General features: G+C 51.8%; 1 protein-coding gene across 1 annotated transcript in view; it reads right to left on the bottom strand.

Annotated features, from left to right (window-relative positions):
- SHROOM3 (shroom family member 3) overlaps window positions 1–15300 on the bottom strand; it is a 30682-nt gene extending 15382 nt beyond the window's left edge. The window contains 5 exon segments of the mRNA XM_010078019.1: window positions 46–1599; window positions 1601–2107; window positions 2173–3376; window positions 6374–6505; window positions 15230–15300. Coding sequence (XP_010076321.1) covers window positions 46–1599; window positions 1601–2107; window positions 2173–3376; window positions 6374–6432 — 3324 coding nt within the window. The 5' untranslated portion in view covers window positions 6433–6505; window positions 15230–15300.
- Window positions 15301–19203: the final 3903 nt, after the last annotated feature.

The following is a 19203-nucleotide window of genomic DNA, read 5'->3' as shown; positions in this document are numbered from 1 at the left end:
CAGAGAGCCCCACTTGCCCGAACGTATGATCTGCTTTCCACATACCTGGTGCTTCTTATCCGCTGTGGGAGACGATCTGGAACGTATGTGCACAGGGACTGTCTGATTGTCGTACCTATCGAGCAAGTCTTCCACAGACACCGATTTCCCAGATTTCCTGGTGGTAGAGGGTGTTTCAAAGACGTGCTCCTGCTTCCCGTAGCGAGGCTGGCCCTGCATGCCCAGGGGGTCTGTCTGCGTGCCTTTGGTGAGCTCCGTTTTGGCTCTGTAATCCCAGCACCTGTCCGTTTTTGGTCGGCTCATAACCGAGCTGTCCTGGCGCCCTTTCTTCTTCTCATCTCCATTCATGTCAAAGCAGCCCATCAGTCCGGGAGGAAGGGTAGAAGATATCCGCCCCATCCTGGATATCCGCTCTACGGACTCTCTCCGGCGATAAAGGTTCTGATCCTGGAGGGAATTCATGCTGGAGGCGGAGGAAAGGCTCTGGCTGTCCGGGCCACCTGCCTGTAGGTAGGAGCTGTTGGAGCGCTCCCTCAGCAGCCCGATGTCTTGCGAGGACGGCCGTCTCCCCGTTTTGCGCTCAATGTAGTCGGCGAGGGCGTTCTGCTGGAGTTGCTTGAGCTCTGGCTTGGAGAGGCTGGCTGTGGAGGAAGTTTTGCTGTCCCTTTCAAAGATCTTACGCCGGTCAGCCACCGTATTCTCTGGGAAGACAAAATGGAGCCCTTTCTTCTGGAAGGAGAAAGGCGACGGCTCCTCATCAGAGATGCCCACCTCATTCATCTTCTCCGGCTCCGAGTAAGACCGCTTCTTCTGCTCTGCCGTCAGCCGCTTTCGGCCCCCGATGCGCAAGACGTGCTGTGTCTTGGCAGAGTCCAGGGCGGAGAGGCTGCTTTCTGTTGGCGTGACGCTGTGCCTCTCCTTAGGGGTGTGGGGAGATGCTGCCGTGCTTCTCATGCCCACGTGGGCCGAGGCAGGCCTCTGGGTCACCCTCTTGGGTGTGCTCCCGAACGGGGGGCTGATGCGGCGGAAGGACGTTGCCCTCAGCACCCTGGACTGAGCATCTTTAATGCTGTTCCTGTAGGCTCTGTTGAACGGTGTGTCCAGCTGCGACCCGTGGGCATCCTGGACACTATCCTTCCAGAGGATCTCCTTCTCAGGCTCCCCTCCCAGCTGGAACGTGCTTTTACTCCTTGGTAGCTGAGCCGCCCTTATTTGCACCTCGTTTTCAGGACACAGGCTGTGGTATTCACCAGGCCTTGCCTGCTTCGCCGAAGCCACCATCTGCAGCTCCACAGGGCGCCAGTCAGACTCCTGCAGCTTCCCGTTCCTGACGGAGGGGCTGGAGACCCTGCCCGGCTCACTGGGCAGCTGGCCGGGCTCGCGGAGCTTGCCCCGCACGTCCTCCAGGCTGTTGAGAGAGCACCGGGCGCTGGAGGGCTGGCTGGTCCTGCTCGGCCCGTAGTGCTGGCCGAAGCTGGGAACGCCAGCGTTCTGGGGCCGGTGAGTGCTCTGCTCTCGCTGCTCAAACTTGCTGACCTTCTCCAGCACTGAGCAGCGGGGCTTGCTGGGGTCTGGTTTGCCGTCGGGAAAGCTCTGGGTGCTGCTAGAGCCTCTGGGTGCTGCTAGAGCTGAGCCGGCTCCTCCCGAAATCAGAGGTCTTTGGGTGCTGTGGAGAAGGGGGGTCTTCGCACTTTGGCCCAGCAGCATGGAAGGGGGCTACGCTCGTGCCCTCCTCCTCCTGCCTCCCAAAGGCCTGTGGGTCCACATCACTCCACTGTTTGGGCCCCTTCTCCTCTTTGCTGCTGCTGGTCAAGAAGGACAGTTTGGTGTTGGAATAACTCTCACCTGGTTGCACCTCTTTCAGCTCAGAGCCGCTTTGCCTCCTGGAGCTCTCTGGGATGTTCTGCAAGGAGGAGAAGCCATACTGCTTGGCTTTGCTGTGACCCCACTGGTGATGAGCAGCAGCGTCTCTCTCGGTTATCTGTGCGTTACCATTTTTGTCGTCCCGGGATTCGGCTGTCCAGTCCTCTTTGGGCTGGTGATGGGTTCTTCTCTCACCAGCATCTCTCGGCTGCGGCTGGGGAGTTTGAAAACTGTGTTTGGAGGCCTGTGCAGTACTTGCGGTCTCTCGGTTGCCCTGTGTCACCTTGGAAGGTGGTAAAAACTCCTCACCTGTGCAGTACTTGCGGTCTCTCGGTTGCTCTGTATCACCTTGGAAGGTGGTAACAACTCCTCCTTTCTCGATGCAGTCAGGCAGACTTCTGGGCCTGCCGTGCTAGAAGGTTTTTGCTGGAGAGGTTTTGCTGCAGCATCGTGCTTTCTCTCAGCAGCTGGGGGCTGGTAGAAGATGGTTGATCTGTTTGTAGTGCTTTGGCTTCCGCTCTCATCAAGGCCCAGGGTGCTGCTGACTACGGCCTTGTCGTATGAGACTGGAAGAGGTGGAGAGTACCCACTTTCTTTGGCCAGAGCTGGATAAAGCGTTCCGTTATTGCTGGCAGAAGGCTGGGGCACCTGGGCGTAGTGCGGCTCTGGGGAAGGTACTGGGTAGACACCAGTAGGCAGCAGGGGCTGCCCCGGCTGGGCTGGCTGGGAATAGCTCTGCTTGGGCTTCACGGTGGGGCTGCTCTCGGGGCTCTTCTCCACCACAGTGTGCAGATGCCCTTCTCCAAAGGGGGTTTTCAGCAGCGGCCCCTGGGAGAAGGTGCTGAGAAGCGGAGCCCAAGCCCCTTTTGGCTGGGTTCGACTCAGCTTGTTCAGATCAAGACCAGCGCATGAGCTGGGTCTCTCGTGATGCCTGATGGCTGCGTAGCTATCGCTGCGAGTGGGAGGCAAAGGAGGGCCCTTGGGGGACTGGCTCTTGCTGTCTGAGGAGCCCTGGCCTGGCTGCGCCCAGGAGGAAGCTGCGTTGTGCCGGCTGAAGCCATGGAGCCTGCTGTGTCCGCGACCATCCAGTGAGGCACGGGCCTCGCAGCTCGGAAGCAAAGCAGAGGACTTCACCTCATACTCCTCAGAGATTCCTCGCTGGGCATCATAGACTGTCTTGACGTACCTGATGTCAGCTTGCCTCATCCCCTCCTGCAGGCCGCCGCGGGAGTGCATGCTGTCCATGGAGCAGGAGTGCTCCTTGCTGAACGGAGGAGCGGGGTACTCAGGGATGCTGGAGTTGGTGGAGAAGGAGCTGTAGGCAGAGTCTCTCTTGCTGTGGAGGTGGGAGAGCTGGTCGATGCTGTTGGTGGATTTGGCCGGGGACAGGTGACAAGGGTGGTAGCCAGGGGAGGAGTGGTCCAAGCTCTCCATGCTGCCCCGGGAACTGTACTGGTCGGGACTTCTCCTCAGATACCCATGCTCATAGCCAGAGAGGTCGCTGGTTGAGGAGCTGAGGAAGAGCGAGAGAAGAGTAAAAACCCACTGTCAGCAGAGGAGAGGCATAACAACTTATAAGTGAGCTCAGAAGCAAGATGTTTAGTTTTGAGAAGCGCAGATGAAAACCCATATTTGGGCCTTACTCCATCCCCTGTTTGCAGTCATCCCAGTTCACAAAGAGGAACTGCTTGACATTGCAACACATGGCTCTTATTTACCACAGAGGGGTGGGAGGGAAGCACAGACAGAACAACCGTCCATCTCTGGAGCCAGGGAGATCAACCCCACCCACCAAACCTATCCAAAGCACTTGGAAAGCTGAATGAGAGCCGACGCCACCGAGGAGGAGACGAGCACAAGAGGCGTTCTTGGGGGAATCTAATCTCTTTCTTTTTTTCCCATTTCATTTCTTTTTATGGAGATGAAGGCTATGCCCTGGCAGGCTTCCTGGAAATTCAGCTGTCCCAAGGACAGTTTGTTTGCTGTGAGAAAACTAAACTGACAGGACAGAGAAGCGATGCATGTGTTTGTGCATGGAGGCGAGCGGGGATGCAACAATAGGAACAGTCTGAGAATGCCCCAGGAATTCTGCACAGCCGTCTCCTCGTGGTGCTCAGCAGGTGCAGGTACACCTGGGCACCTGCTCCAAGATACATCTGTGCTGAAAGAGGACCTGTGGCCTCCACAGATGTGTTCAAAAAGAAGGAAATTCAGAGGTCTCTCCACCAGCTCAAAGGGAGCTCCTCGTGCGGGCCACAGTTCTTTGTACACCTCATATGGGGATACACAAATTTATGTGGAGTTTCCCCTTGCTAACCTGTCCTCCCAGAATCAAGCAAATGTCTGGAGGAGTGGCCCGAGGATTTCCCTTGCCTTCCCTCTGCTCCCAGCTGCCCTCCCTTAGATACGTCTTTCCCCCATTCCTCATGCGGCTGCATGCGCTGTCCTGGCAGAGTCACACACCCGGAAAGGCCAGGCTGCTGTCCCCCGCCGCAGGGCAAGGCTCAGAGCTGGATGCAGGAACGGAGAGGAGCCTGGGTTTGCCAGGCTGCAAGCTGCAGCTTCGACCGGCGCAGGGAAAGGCAAGCTCCGTTTCTGCATGCTTTGGTTCACCGGGATAACAACCAAACCTGCTCCACGCAGCGGGGAGCTGCGGATGCGCTGCAGCCCTGGGCAGCAAGGGGCCAGCAGATGCGTCTGGTCACAGCCCCCTCGCTAACCAGTGTCTGCTGGAGAGCCTAAAGCTTGCTCCAGATCACATCCCAGCCGCAGTCACTGCCACCCTGCTAGACTAACACCCACAAGGACGGACAGAGGGGAGAAGGCTGCTGAGGATGAGGAAAGGCAGGAGGAAGTCTGCCTGTGAGGGGAAGAAGCAGCGTCTTTGCAGGGACATGCAGAGGAACACCGAGACAGGCAGAAAGAGATTTGGCAAAACTTGGAATAAAGCTGGTTTACTCATTTAAATGCACTACTCTATTTTAGTTTTAAAAAAACAATCTCCCTGGCAATGCCCAGCACAGCCCCGGCCAGCTGGCCACTAGATGTTCCCCGTGCTCCTCTTCAAGCACCCAGGAGACACAACCGCGCTGCCAAAGGCTCTGCCAGGAGCTGTGGATGGGGAGCAAAGCCCCTCGGTGGGAAATGAATATGCTACAGCATGAGCTGTGTTGAAGGCCAGAGGTGAACATACATTTTTTTTCTGCAACCATCCCCTCACTTTTTTTAATGCCCTGTTTTCTTTTGCATCCCCTCTATCAAGGCTCAGTCTCGCCTGTAGAAGAGACAGGGTTTAAATCCCAGTGGCTATATGAAGAGTTTCCTGCTCCTGAAACCTTTCTGCCTTCCCAGGAAAATCCTCCAAGGGCAGAACTTAAACTTGTCCCCCTAAAGCTGCCCCAGGGCTTCCTGCCAAGTACCTTTTGGGGCTGCTCAGGGGATCTGAGGGGTATGTCTGTCCCAGGCAGCTCTGTCCCCGTACTCACCACACCACGCAGCCTCGCAGAAACAGCCCCAGCTCACTGGGACACATCACTGCTTCCAGTCTGCCTCGGCCACAGTCCTCAGCCCAAACCAGGGGCACCTCATACCACCTTCTTTTAACAGCACGAAGGTTACTGGTTTAGTCTTTTGGGGACTGATAAACCACTGCACTAACTTCTCAGAGAAGCAGCCATGCCCATCCAGCTCCGATAAAGCTGACCCCTGCAGACAGCGACTGCCAGAAGCAGGAAATCCCTCGCTGAACTTCTCACCCTGGGAGCACCGTCAGTAACGCACTGCCGTTGGCTACTCCTGCCAGCAGCTCGGTTCTGCTGATGGGCACAGCTGCCCTACTACCTACACCCTTTTCGCCCCTTTTTTTTTAATAGGGTAATTTTGATTTTGGATTTCTTTTCCATTGCTGGAGAGACAACCATGCTGCCTTTCAAAATGGGGGGAGCCCACAGGACGCAGAGCAGGACTCCAGCTCCTGCATCCAGATCTGCAGAAAGCTGCCTTAACGTCCTGACAGTGGGCTTCCATCTGTCAGGAAGGGGAATTTTTAATATAATTAATTGCCTAGCTGTTAATCACTTCCCAGAGCACTTAAAGGAGAACGTCACCGCTTTATCTGGGTAACCAAACAGGAACGGAAGCCTTCCTGCCTCCTACCCTAACTCTGGCCGTTTGCAAACCTGTCCAGCTATATGGAAGCAACCTGTAATGCTCTTCCACCACATTTTTTCTCCCCTTCCTTCACTCCTGTGCTCTGGATTCAGGCCCTGATCTCGTAATCAGTGCCATCAAGACACCTCCTCGGGCGTGAGGCAGGGCCTCCCTGAAGCCAGTGTGATGCTGTAAGCAAGGAAGGACGTAGGACTGGGGGATTAGTTTGGAAGCACGGCAGCTCTGGAATCTGAAGTCTACACCCACGGGAGATACCTAAAAACAGGGCAAATGCAACTAAATTAAAAATGCTTTAAATCTCTGCCCGCGCAGCACAGGACCACAGCGGTGCAGCGCTTACCTGGAGTGGTAGGACTGATGCCAAGGGGTGCCAAGCGTACCCTGAGATATTTGCATCATGCTGGGATCGGGTTGGTTCTCCGCAAGTTTGGTTGAATGCCAGGAGTGAGGTCGGCCTGGAGTTTCACTCCGCCTATGTAAAAGCAGAAGGATTTTGCACATCAGCAATAGGCTCTTGGAACGTGAAATAACCCCGACAGCCACATCTACAATTGCTCGTGGTCACTTCGGGTTCCCTGCTATGTTCTTGTCTTTTCCAAGCGAATCGAGCAGGAATCGCACACCGTTCCTGACATTCACGCAACACACTCCCCCTCGTGTCTGCAAGGCAACAGGCATGGGCAGACAAGGGGGTTATCACGGAGTGCGGGGGGGTCTTCCCCTCTACCTCCCAGCCAGAAGCCTTACCCCCCGGGGATGAGGCTGGGGGCCCTCACAGGGATCAGCTCACAGCCCGGGCTGTGTGTAGGCTCCCACACGAGGCACCAAGCAGGGTGGCGGCATGTGATCCTTACGGATGCTGAAGGACCGCTTTTCTCAAAAGGTTCCCTCCGTTTTCAAGTGGCGGCTGGCAAGGTCATCTAAAGAATCAAATACCACGAGGGGGTGGAAGCTCGCACAATGCTGGTTTGATCTCTCCTCGGTGCTTATAAAAACGGAGGAAGAGACGCGACAACCAAGTGCCAGCAATGTGGATCCTTCGCATCCCCCGGGCCAGCTGTCCCCCGGCAGCACGTGAGCCTGGGTGCGTCCCCAGGCACGGCACAGCTGCCCTTCGGCTGCTTCAGTCACCAATGCTCTGAGGAGGAAAAAAACACCACTGACAACCTTATTTAAAGCGCGTAATGGTGCAATGGGAAGTCAAAGCAGGGGATTAGCGATCAAGTACCCAGAATACACCGCACAGACTTATGCATCCCAGCCGCTGGGCTTGTCCCTAATCCTCTCCCTGCTTTCCATGGGGGTCTTTCCCCCTGCTCTAGCACTCAGCTCCACACTTTCCAACTCTTCCTACGAGAACGATGAGCAGCCCTGGACCTGTCTACTGCTGATGTCCCAAAGGTAGCAGCCTGCAGGACAACCTCAACTACCTGTAAAGCATCAATGCAAGAGGAGGATATATGTGGCATCTTTAAAGTCTTTGTCTCACTGAAAATTTCACAGCACAGCCTGTCCTGAATAAATCAGTAAATAGATTACAATGCCCTCTGCAGATGTAAACCAGACACCTAAAGAGGACCCTCCTAGTACTGCCTGAGACTGTGGAAAGAAAAGATACGGGAAGATGCACAAAGTAAAAAATGGTTGTTATGGTCTGACCCTTTACTGGCAGAAGGTAACACTGGCTCTGGCTGATGTGCTACGCCACGGAAAAGCATCGGCACAAAGTGAGAGGCAGAACCATTTCACCATAGGTTTTCCGTTATGTGTTTCAGAAGCAAAGGTCATCACGAGTTAAAAGAAAAAAGAAGAGGACATTTTTCTTCTTTTAACATTTGCTGTGACAGGAACTCTCTTAAGGAACGGGAGGTTTACAGAGGGCGAACCGAACCGAGCACCGTCTCAGCATTACCTGTGTAGGTGTGTTTAAATCAGAGCTCTTCTGTTCTGCTCCTTGCCCTGAGAAACAAGGAAGCTAAACACTGCCGGATGAAAGCTGGCAAAACTGTTTATTAACAATAACCCACATCCTTGCCTTTTCCATTGCAGAGATTTAAAGACTCTTTGTACTTTTGAGTAGTATGAGCCCCTAGCATTATTTTTTTGCTTGGGAAAGCACACTGAACGATCACAAGCAAAGCACATTATCCCTGGATTTGATCAGTAAAAAGCTGCAAGGGAGCTGCGTAGCCAACCTTCCCAGCCACAGGTATTTTAAACCCTTTTGGTTGATATCCTTGTAATAACACAACACGTGGATGGCGAAGCTGTGAATTTAAGTCTGAAGACATGCTGTACCAGCTCAGCGCGGTATAACCTTGCATTGTTTCCACACCTACCTGATCCTGGAAACGTGGATTAAGGGTAACCGAATCTTAGCCGAGCTTAAGCCGAGAGGAAGCGCTGCGGTACACATGATCTCCAGCTCATGTTGCAGACTCACGCAGGTGATCACCGAGGAGGCGGCGGGATGGAAGGACGGAGGGTCTGTGCGCACACGCGTGCACCAAAAGGCAGAGAACTGAGGGCCTGATCCAGTCCCCACTGAATCAACTGAAAAACTCTCCTTGAGAAGGAACTCGGAAGTCGTAAAGCAAGGCACAGCCGATGCTGCCTGTGCCTGTGTGTGGGCGTTCAGGGAACGCCAAGAAGTTCCTACCTTCAGCCTTCTGTAGCAACTGAAAATAGCACCTTGCTTCATGCTACTTCCCTAAGCGTAGCTTATAATCACTGTTTCCCAGTTAGAGAAAAGGAGTGGAACTGGAGCGCAATCCGACAGTGAGCACCACAGTGCCTACAGGAGAACAGCTATCTCCTGTTACAGATCTGGGGGGAGCTGAACACCGTTCATCTGCCAGTTTTGCAACAGCTTTTGGTTACACTTGGTTTACAGCAGATCACAACTTTCAGGAAGCAATAAAAACAAATGCAAGATTAAACTCCTTTTGGCAAGTGGGGCAGAACTGCTTTTGTAAAGCCCAAGACGTCAGATCCTGATTCATTCCAGACAAACTGGCTGAGTGATAAAACTTGCAAATGCAGCAGCTAATTCCTGACTTGAGTGAAGACAAATAAATCATTAGATTGTTAACTGGTACAAATTTGGTGTAGCTCAATTGCCTGCAACAAAACCAGAAGCAACAGCTGACACTGTTGCAGGAGGTCATAGGATTTAAAAAAGAAAAACTGTAATAAAATAATAGTAATCATCATCACCATCATCATCATCATAATCAAAACAACTTCATCTCTTTATCCTTTACATTAGTTCCTCAAGGGCTGCACCTGTACCATACCTGCGAAAGCTTTTGGACAATCTTACTACTAAAAAATTCTCTACTTCAGATAATGGAGAAAGTGATCCCGCTGTTGTAAATGCCAAGGCTGGAAAAGAGACTCCTGGTTCCTCACGGACACCTCCAGTGATCAGATAACTTGGGCATCCAGGTCAGGCTGGCATCACGACAAACGCCTCGGAGCGAAGATCCCCGGAGAAGGCAGTGGACCTTGCTGCAACGCTGGCATCTAAATAGGCTCCACGGCAGCTGTAACACTGATTACACACCAGATACCACCAAATTCACACTGTACACTGGAAAACGGAAGGGAAAAGAATAGTCTTTAATCTTGTGCAGCTGCTGTTATCTGGGTGCTCCTGGCTGCTACACCGGTCACAGCATTTTCAGATAGAAACGTGAGCGGCACATTAGCAGCCTCCTCTAAGGCAGCTGGCAAAGGCTTGGTGCAGTCTGGGCTGCAAGGATTCTGACATGTCTGAGGCCATTTAACACCAATAGCTCCCTCTTACTAGGAAGAGCCGAGCGTGTTCTTCTCTGTAATCCCTGTAGATTGTTTGTATGGTTTGTATGCAAAGCAGTAGGGAATTTACATAAAGCTACCTTGGCACTAACTCTACAAATGAATCAGCATCTGAAGAACAGCCGTCTGAGGTTTTCTTCACAGTATAACCAAAAGGTTGATTTACCTTTTTCCCAAGGTTACAGACTAAAACCATACAGAACAATGCGTTCAGTCTAACTTTCGTTCTCTACAGACTGTTCCTAGCGATGCCAGAGCACATGTACAACCCGAGCACTTCGTGATTGAAATGCACTCTAGCCCAGCATCCTCCAAGAGGGCAGAGATGCTTCTGTGTAAAAAGGCCCATCTTTAACCAAAGCAAACAACTCAGCTTCTTCAAATTGCCATTTTCATTTTTTCTACATTTGCCCTGAAAATTTTCCTTTTTCCTAGTAGGCTTTTTCTGTACGGAGAGATCCCGATCTCAGCCATTTGTGTGTAACCTCCCGGGGTGACTGTGTACCTGCACAAGCACAAAGCATAAACAAGGGTCTGATTTTTCACCTCTGCGGACTTGTCTCCAAGATGGTCACATCTAGAAGGAGCAGAAGCGTAACAAGGATACGTTCTGCAGACATCCCAACGCGTTGCTGCAGCCCCTCTGCCTAGCTGTTAAGCAGGAGATGAAGGGAAGACTAAAGCACTCAGAAGCCTATTAGGATTTCGACAGAGCGAGGCCACGATCTACTCAAAGCAACGTCGCTCTTAATTAAGGTTCAGTCATGGTTCTAAAAATAAGCAGAACAGACAAGGCCAATTAGAAAGAAGTCAGACCGTAATGGCGTCAGCTCGATGGGTCTTTCCCTGAATCTGTCTTTTTAGGCTCACAAAGCGCTTCTGGTAAATTCTGGGGCAGGAGAGATCTGGAGCGAGCTCTGTCCCTTCACAACTTTGCCTAAAAAGAAGGAGGACACATTAGAAAGACTGGAAGCATATGAAATGATATTTGCTTCTGCTCAGATTTCCTACCATTACCATCGCCAGCTCTCTGGGAGAAAATCCCGCCACACCAGCGTGAAGAAAAGCCCTGGGTGAGAGCGAGATGACAACCATGTCTGTGGCCGTACATACGGACTTTTTCTACCGTTCTCCTCAACTCCACATGCAGGAGACAGCCTGTCCCTGGCTCCTCCTCTTCTCTCCCTGGCACCAAAAGCAGGCAGAGAGAAATGGGAAGGAAAGGTTATTATGTGGATGGGAAGGAGCAGGGGCACAGCGACGTTTGGTGTGCTGCCTCTGGAAAGGCCACAGTGTGGGTGGCTGAGGATCCATGAAGTGTCAAGTGCTGCAGCAAAGTTTGCCAGAGTTGGCAGGAGACTACAAATGGCTTTTCTTTAAAGAAATGCTCTTTGCCCTGGGCTGCGGAAGGAAGCGCTGGGATTGCTCAGAGGTGATGGTGGCGGTGAGCAATGGTCGCTCCTTAGTTGAACTCCCAAACAGTCAAACATCGTAATTAATGATTGTTGGTCTTGCACGTCACACCTCGGTGTTATCACATTTTTTTGGTAACCCCCAGGCCATCTTATCCAAGAAAGGGGCATTTATCAATTTTCAGAAAAGGAAACAAAGGCCTGGAGTGGTGAAGTCACTCACCTCGAACCACCCAACAGCCTACCGCAGAGTGAGCGCTGAGAGCCGTGCCCTGCGCTGCTGCTGCATTCCCCCTTGGCCCAAGCGTCCGTCTGACAGGCAATATTTAGATTGAGCACTTTGCCCTCCACAAAGAAAGGGTCCCACTGACATTCCCTGACACTAACCAGACAGGAGCAGCGGGGCTTTGGTTGTTGGTGTGAGAGGTGATGTATACAAGCCTCATTCTTGCTGATTACTGGGTTCAAGGGCTTTCTCCTACTGGCGTCTTCTGATAGCTCTCTTCTCTAAAGAAAGCATCACTGAGCAACACAATAAGGATGATTTAAACTGCAAAATAAAGAGTATTTCAGATCTCTATTTTGAGAAAGTCCTTGCTGGCAGAATAGTCTATCTGCGCCATTCACGCAGGACTGTGGCTTAGACGTGTGGAAGCCAGGGCAGCCTCCTGCCCGGTAGTTAGAGTAAGTGGAGGCTCGAACGAGGAGCGGGTGAGCACTGGATTAAAGACCCTCTGCAACTTCTCTCTTCTTGCTGCAACTTTACTCGCTGGAAAAAGAAGAAGAAAGAACAGACCTGGAAAGGAGACAGCTGAGCAGATTCTTTTTCCCAGCTTTTGCCTTTCACAAGGACGCTGTTATTTCTTGTCTTCTTCAAGCATTCACATCACCTCATAGAGCACGGGTAGAAAATCTCAGCAGCCAGACTCTATGGGGACTTACACTGCTTGTGGCATCGCAGAAGGCACAGAGCTGCACTGATTTATCCACACTGACGAATTGGTCCAACGGGCTTAATTCAAATAATTTTTCCTCATTCTTCTCCAGTCAATAAATTAGTTAAAAAGACAGAAAAACAAGCATAGCTTAGATTCCTTTGCACCCTGGTATCAAGCACACAGCAACCTGCAACAGGAGAGACTTAGAAACAATGGAAGGAATGTGTGTTCCCGGTCTCGTTCAGCGCTTAGGAGGAACCTGGTGGCTGGCAGCAGCACGGCTACCCTGTGAGCCCGATTATCCAAACGTAACGCGGACAATGAGGCACGGCAGGTAACCAAGGGGACTTTCAGGCCAAGTGTTTCAGATGGTAGCTGGGTTCTCCTCTGAGGGCTACAAATCACAGGCAACGCTAAGAAACTCACCACCAAAGTGCTAGTGTAGAAATGATAAACGGGAGAGAAGAAGAAGGTCCTTTAGGTGCATGTGCTGAGTATCTGTACGTGCAGACATCCTTGTGCGTGTGTGTGTGTGGGATCTGTTCACAAACACACCACCTTCTGAGGTACTGCAAGAAAAAAAACGGGTAAAGGTACCAAGGGGAGTTTAAACTTTTAGCTAGTCAGGCGAATTCGTGATTTACTCCTAGCTGGGATTTCACCTTCCTGCTGCTCCTGCAGGATGGGCGGCTGTCCTTGAGTATCTCACCGGGACTAACAGCAGAGAAGAGAGAGTGAAACAGCAGATCGGCAGGGATCTCATATAATCCAAACCACAGAGCTGCCAACAAACCTGTCCTCTCCCTTGTGGAAACTTTCCATCACTTCGGTAATAAACATTTCTTTTTTGGTGAAAGACACCCCTGCATCTGTATTTCTAGAGCTATTTTTTCCCTCTTTCGCATCTCAGACTGCCCTTTACCCACGGGCAGAGCTGTAGCAACGCAGCCGCGCTGGCTGGCAATGCAATACCACGCCGGCTGGCAGTACCACGCTGGCTGTGTTTGTTTTGCACAGCGGAGGAAATGAGGGGAGCTGCAGTGAGCAATCGTTGTGTGCACACTCAGGAGGGGAATGGCAGACGGGTGCTGTGCCGCTCCTTTCCATAGATGTGCAACTGCAACACCTGAGAAACCGGTCCTGAGCTCTGCATTTCCCCGTTGACTAAGGTCATTCATTCATCACCCCCAATTCCAGACGCCGATCGGGACTGCTGATAGCCTGTTGCCTTCATCGCCTTGGGTGCGCCTGTGGAAAGTACACAAGCAGGGGAATTGCACCCGGTGCTCTGGCAAAAGCAAAGGCCGCTGGGTCTGAAATACCCTCCCACACTCAAATTCTTATACATTAAAGCAACTTCCTGTTTGTAACCAAAGCTCCAGCCCCAGTTAAACCCCTGAGATATGCCAGTACAGCCTCCAGCACTGCCGGAAAAGTAAAGCCAAACATTGGCTCTGCATCCAAAGAAATGAATCCAAATGAAATGCTAAACTTTAACCAAAGCCCCAGCCCCAGTTAAACCCCTGAGATATGCCAGTACAGCCTCCAGCACTGCCGGAAAAGTAAAGCCAAACATTGGCTCTGCATCCAAAGACAAATGAATCCAAATGAAACGCTAAACTTTGTAGCTTCTGCAGAGACCTGCTACTAGATCAACAGGCAAAAAAGTCCCAAAGTCACTGCTGGTCACGTACCTCCAGAATGGCAGAGTCCCACACCCCGGTCACTAAAGTCACTGCTGGTCACGTACCTCCAGAACGGCAGAGTCCCACACCCCAGTCACCGATGAATCTCTCCCTGATAAAACTAGCTTGAGGAGACATTTTGGCCTGTAAAATCTGCTCCATCCGAGAGAGAGATCAGTTATGGCACAAATCCTCAGCTGGAGGAAACCAATACAAATTTAGTGCGACCACCAGTGGAAAAGCTGAGCCCTCTCTCCTCCTTTCGTAGGCACCCAGGCTGCACAGGGCCAGCCTCCACCACTGACTGCAGTGGCCAAGGGCTGGAGCAACCCCACTAAGGTCAGGGAGCTTGCTCCAGAAGCACATCCTTGCTGGTGAGATCAGAACATGACTTCATGTGTTGCATTCCCTTCTCAGCTGCCTGGTAACAACTGTGGGGCCACACTTCCTCCAGCCACAGGAAATCAGTGTGGCTTCTTGATTTTAAATAAGTCAAGGTCTGGCCTGAATGCAATGCTGACAATAAAAGTCACTGCTCTGACTTCATGGTGCAAATCTCAGGAGAGTGAGACACAAAATCTGAGGTCATCCAGATTACCATCTGACTCACGTAAGAGGCTCTTTCAATGCCAGCAAACAATTTGCTTGAGTAAACACCGTAGGATTTGGCCCTAAACTGCACGGACAAAGGAAGGAAATCAGGCTCTGCCACAACAATGGCTGATCCAGAACATTCAGGAAACTAACTTCTGAAGACATTTCATAATTTAAAAATGCAGATAGGCACTCAGTAGAGCTGTCATGAATGCCAAACCCCTGCTGAAACTCACAGACTTGGAAGAAGCCAGGTGGATTTGGAGAGCCAGGCCCCTAAAGGTGGGGAGCCACAGCAGGCTTACATCACTTCCACGGAGATATTTTGGTCCAGCATCTCCGATGACCTTTACCACCACTGACAACATTTTTGAGGGGAAAGGACACTTCTTCCAGGACTCCTTCTCTGCGAGTCACCCTCATACTGGCAGCCAAAGCAGTAAGAATTTACACCCAGCCTTATGTAGATGTTACTGACAACCAGCAACGTTGATGCTTGACTCACGGCCCAAATTCATTTCCCTGGCACCGTGCTGAGACCAAGGAAGCCTGGAGAAAAGGTGAGCGTGAGATTAAGGAACGATCCCGGACCTCTTCCAACACCTGATGCCGCAGATGCTGGGGATTCACGCTGCTCCAGTCCAGCCCTGACTCCCGCAAGACCGAAGTGGAGTTTGGAGCCGCTCTCCAAGAACAGTGGCCACAAAACACACAGAGCAGACAGGGACACAGATATGCGCATTCTCACCTGGTCTTCAGCCGTAACTTAACTCCTCCCGACCACGTGGTTTTGCTGGGCTGGAAGTCAGTGGTCACGCAGTCTGGACGGAGCGGGTTGGGAGACAGGCTGGTGCATCCCTTCGCTGCATGTGTGTCCCTGTCAAAAGAAATGGAGGCCATGTAAACATCGACACACCAAAAACTCATCCCTTGTATCCTACACTGAAAAAGCATTTTAAGATAGAAGGCAATACACAGACCCAGGGGGCAAGGCAGGAGCATCAACCTAGTTTTTAAAAAGGGCAAAGAAAATGTCACAGAAAGCCACGTGTATCCCTTTTCTTCTCTATGTTGCTGCCACGCTATAAGAGCAAGATTTTGCTCTCCCTGGTACCTAGGCAGGGCTCAGACCTGTGAGTGCCCCTCATAACCGTGCTGGAGGAGCGGCACACTACTGCAGCGCTGCTTCTCGGCACGCAGGACAGAGATCAGCTGCAGCATCCACGGCACAAAACTCATTACCCGACATCTGTGTTTTAGGACTCAAAATCCCTATGCGTGGAGTTCACGAACTCCACTGCGGGATGTGCCCTATGCACACGCAACCAGCTGATGGGAGCTCAGGGAATGCTCTGAACACAGCAGAGAAAAGCTGTGAGAAAGGTCCATATAGCCAGAGCAAGAAAGAGAAGCCTACCCCCCCACTGACACTTCCACAAAGTCAGCAAACAAATATTTACCCTGCTTCATCACACACATGCAGGAGCCACACAAACATCGCGTAACCATCACTTCAGCTCCTTCCTTCCAGCAGGCACTGGAGAGCCGGAAACAATCCTGTATTCCTACTTACTCCCTTTTTTAGCATTGAAAGGCGGGAGAGATTTGAAATTTCTGCTAGCTCGAGGAACCCCCACGCTGAATAAAAGCCCGTCTGAAAGGACCCCCTCGGTGCCCCCCTCGCCCGCAGCGGCCGTGGCCCGAGGTGTGCTGTAATTGCCTCTTGTTGTGTGCTGAGCGGGCTGCAGGCTGCCGCACATGCCGGCATCTGGGGCTTTGGATAGCTGAGATGGCTTGGATGCCATTCCGGTGAGAGGCCAGCTGTCTTTGTGTCCGGCTCAGTCCTCCCCCACGCTCCCTCCCCAAGCCCCCACGTGCCAGGCAGGAATGTTAAGCCTCACATTGCGGGTGAGATATACCAGGGGAAGCTCAGCAACACTTTCACCTAGATTAGGGAAAGCCACTGGTCCGGAACGGCCTTTTGCTAGCCCTGCTTGTCTTCATCTGAATTTTACCCCAAATCTTGCCTTAGCTGCCTTTTCTTTCTGTGCTGAATCCCACTCTCTTTGTCTCTGCCACCCCCTCTCCTCCGAGATGATGTCAATCCGCTCATCAAACCAGACAGATCCCGCTCCTGGTTCCTGCTGTGTCCCAGGAGCACACCCTCCCTTACTGCTGCCCTGGGAAATGCCAATACCACTCACTGCTCCAATTGTCTTTTCTTCACCATGGAAAATCTCTCATTTTAGGGGAGATTTCACTGCCAGACAGAGCAAGGAAGATTTAAAAGATTGTACACACACAATTTATATATACCTATAGGTATATATATTGTAAGCAAAATATATTTATGGCCATAGCATTTAGAGGACAAAAAGTCCCCTGTGTAAGGCTTTGTATAGAAACCCTGGAGAGATGGTCTGAGCCACAAAGAACTGCGTTTCTGCCCCTACAGCACTGCCCCAGAGATCTCTGTGACAAAGCTCCTGGAAGCATTTAGGCACAGCTCAAATTTGTGGCGAGGCTGCTGCGTATCGTGCCGAAGCCTCACGAGGTGTCTCGCTGACTGCGTCGTGGCAGGATCCCATCAGAGGGGAACGGATCTCAGCACAGGCACTTGTCTTCACTCCAGGGCAAATCCCGACCTCCCCACCCAGGGAACAACCATCCCTCACAGCTCCCCGGTTTGCTAGCGGGGCCACGGAGAGAAGACAGAGCTTAGCTGAAGATGCTTCATCATGTTGGGGTGACACAACTTTCAAAAGCAGATGCTGACGCAGTAGAAGATCTTTGCCATGTTCATACGAGATGCCTCGGATCAGCAACGAACTTCCACCAGCAGTGCTTGGCCAGAACCTCCCCGTTCTCTTCCCGAACAGCAGACTTTGGCTCTCGCAGGCTACGCAATCGCTGGTCTGCTGCTGTGAGTAAAGCTGCTCATGTCTTCTCTCCAGCCAGCTGTCTCCAAAGTAGCCAGTAACAATATTTAAGACTAGGAAATTGCCCTCGTGTCAAATACATACAAAAGAGTAATCAGCAGCTTGAGAAACCGATAGAAAGGAGTAAGTGCCTACAGCTTCCCCGTCACCACAGCTTAGTGATCTTTCAGCACTTTGGGTGGTTCTTTTAAAAAAAAAAAAAGCTTTTGAAACACGTGAAGAAAGCAAGAGACAACACAGACCCTACACTCTGCTATGAGCAGAGCTTTCCAAGGATGCTGTTCCCAAGCATTCCCATATGGATCCGCGCAGACCCGACCCTCCCAAGCAGCGGGAGGGTAAGCAGCTTGGGTGTCACCCCACGCACAGTGAAAAACCCGTGCTTGCCAGCACGCATAACTTTGGGGTTTACCTCCCAGAGACAAAGAAACGTTAATTAGTGTCTGCATGGGCTCTGGGGTTGTTGTTCGGGGGTAAAAAGGAAATGCAATGGAGTTTTTCCCGAGCCTCTTAAAAAACGATAATGACTGAGCTCTGTGTGGAACAGCGCGCTCAATACGGCATTGAAACCTAACCAGCCAGTCTATAGATAAGACCATTAACCAAGCCTGGTGGGGAACACAAGAGATGAGGATCCTTCCACTGGTGAAGGACGCACAATCAGGGATGGAGCCAAGCAGCTCTTCAGCAGTGGCCAGCGGTGGGTGCTTTGCCAGACAGGATGGACCCACGCAGGGGTGGCTCCAGGGAGAGCACAGCTGGCTGGGCAGGGAAACACCTGAGGCCAGCATCAGGGCTGCAGCTGCAAAGGTGAAAACTTCCCCCCCAAAAATGACCCCCAAACCCAGCACAGTTCCTCTGCTCCCAGCTTTCTGCCTCTCACTTGCTCAGGCGACCTGACTGCTTATCCTGGAAGATTTTCCAAGACATTTCTAAATCATTTCTAAAGCAGCTCTAATGACCAGGAGTGCGCTAATTTCTAGAAATACATTTCTTCACCCCTAACATGGAAACAACCCCTTCGGCGCAGACACTGAGGGCCTACCTTGTGTCTTGACTGTCGCCACTCGCACATTTTCCTTAGAGAACCGGTTCTCCTAAAGCCCGAGCTGTCCGCAGGACGCTGTGGCATCCCAGCTCTCTGCACCAGCGCCTCAGCCCCCGGGGATGCTCTTTAACGTCGGGGCTGCATTTTATTTCAGGATGTTGCAAAGCGCCTCACAATTGCGTAGCTAAAAAGTGTCGCTGGCAAGGAGTGGCCTGCAGTTGTTCTTTTTGTTATCATGTTGTTCCTAAAGCTCACGAGCGGGAGACGGGAAACCCAGCACCGTCTATTTAAAACTCCTTTACCTCCCACCTGAGGCTGGCAGCTGCCTCTGAAATCTTTCCTTTTCTGCAAAGTTCGTGTTTAATTCTGAATTGTTATTTATACTTGCTGCTTCCACGGTGCCTTCAGGATGTAATACCGCACATGTTCGTGACTAGCTGCACAAAGGCGCTCTGCTCGTCTCTTCCCTCATCTAAAAATATGACACTTGCCCGACAAACAGTAAAAGAACACAGTACTACAGATTTCAGCCTTTTTTAAAGAGACATCTACAACCAGCTAAAGTCCAATATGAAGGGCCAGTGGAAGCAGCCTGTCCCTCCGCAGTTTCATTCGTGGTTGCCTCACGTGTGTGTCAGCAGCTCCCTACCCCTGCCGCAGCATCTCCCTGCACACCCAGCGCTGCCCCTTCTCAAGCAGACATCGCTGAAACGTTTCCCGATTTTTTACCACCCT

Source organism: Pterocles gutturalis, unplaced genomic scaffold (assembly GCF_000699245.1).
Source record: "Pterocles gutturalis isolate BGI_N339 unplaced genomic scaffold, ASM69924v1 scaffold25048, whole genome shotgun sequence".
Classification (NCBI taxonomy): domain Eukaryota; kingdom Metazoa; phylum Chordata; class Aves; order Pterocliformes; family Pteroclidae; genus Pterocles; species Pterocles gutturalis.
The sequence above is the reverse complement of the archived record's forward strand: the minus strand, read 5'-3'. Positions and strand labels throughout refer to the sequence as shown.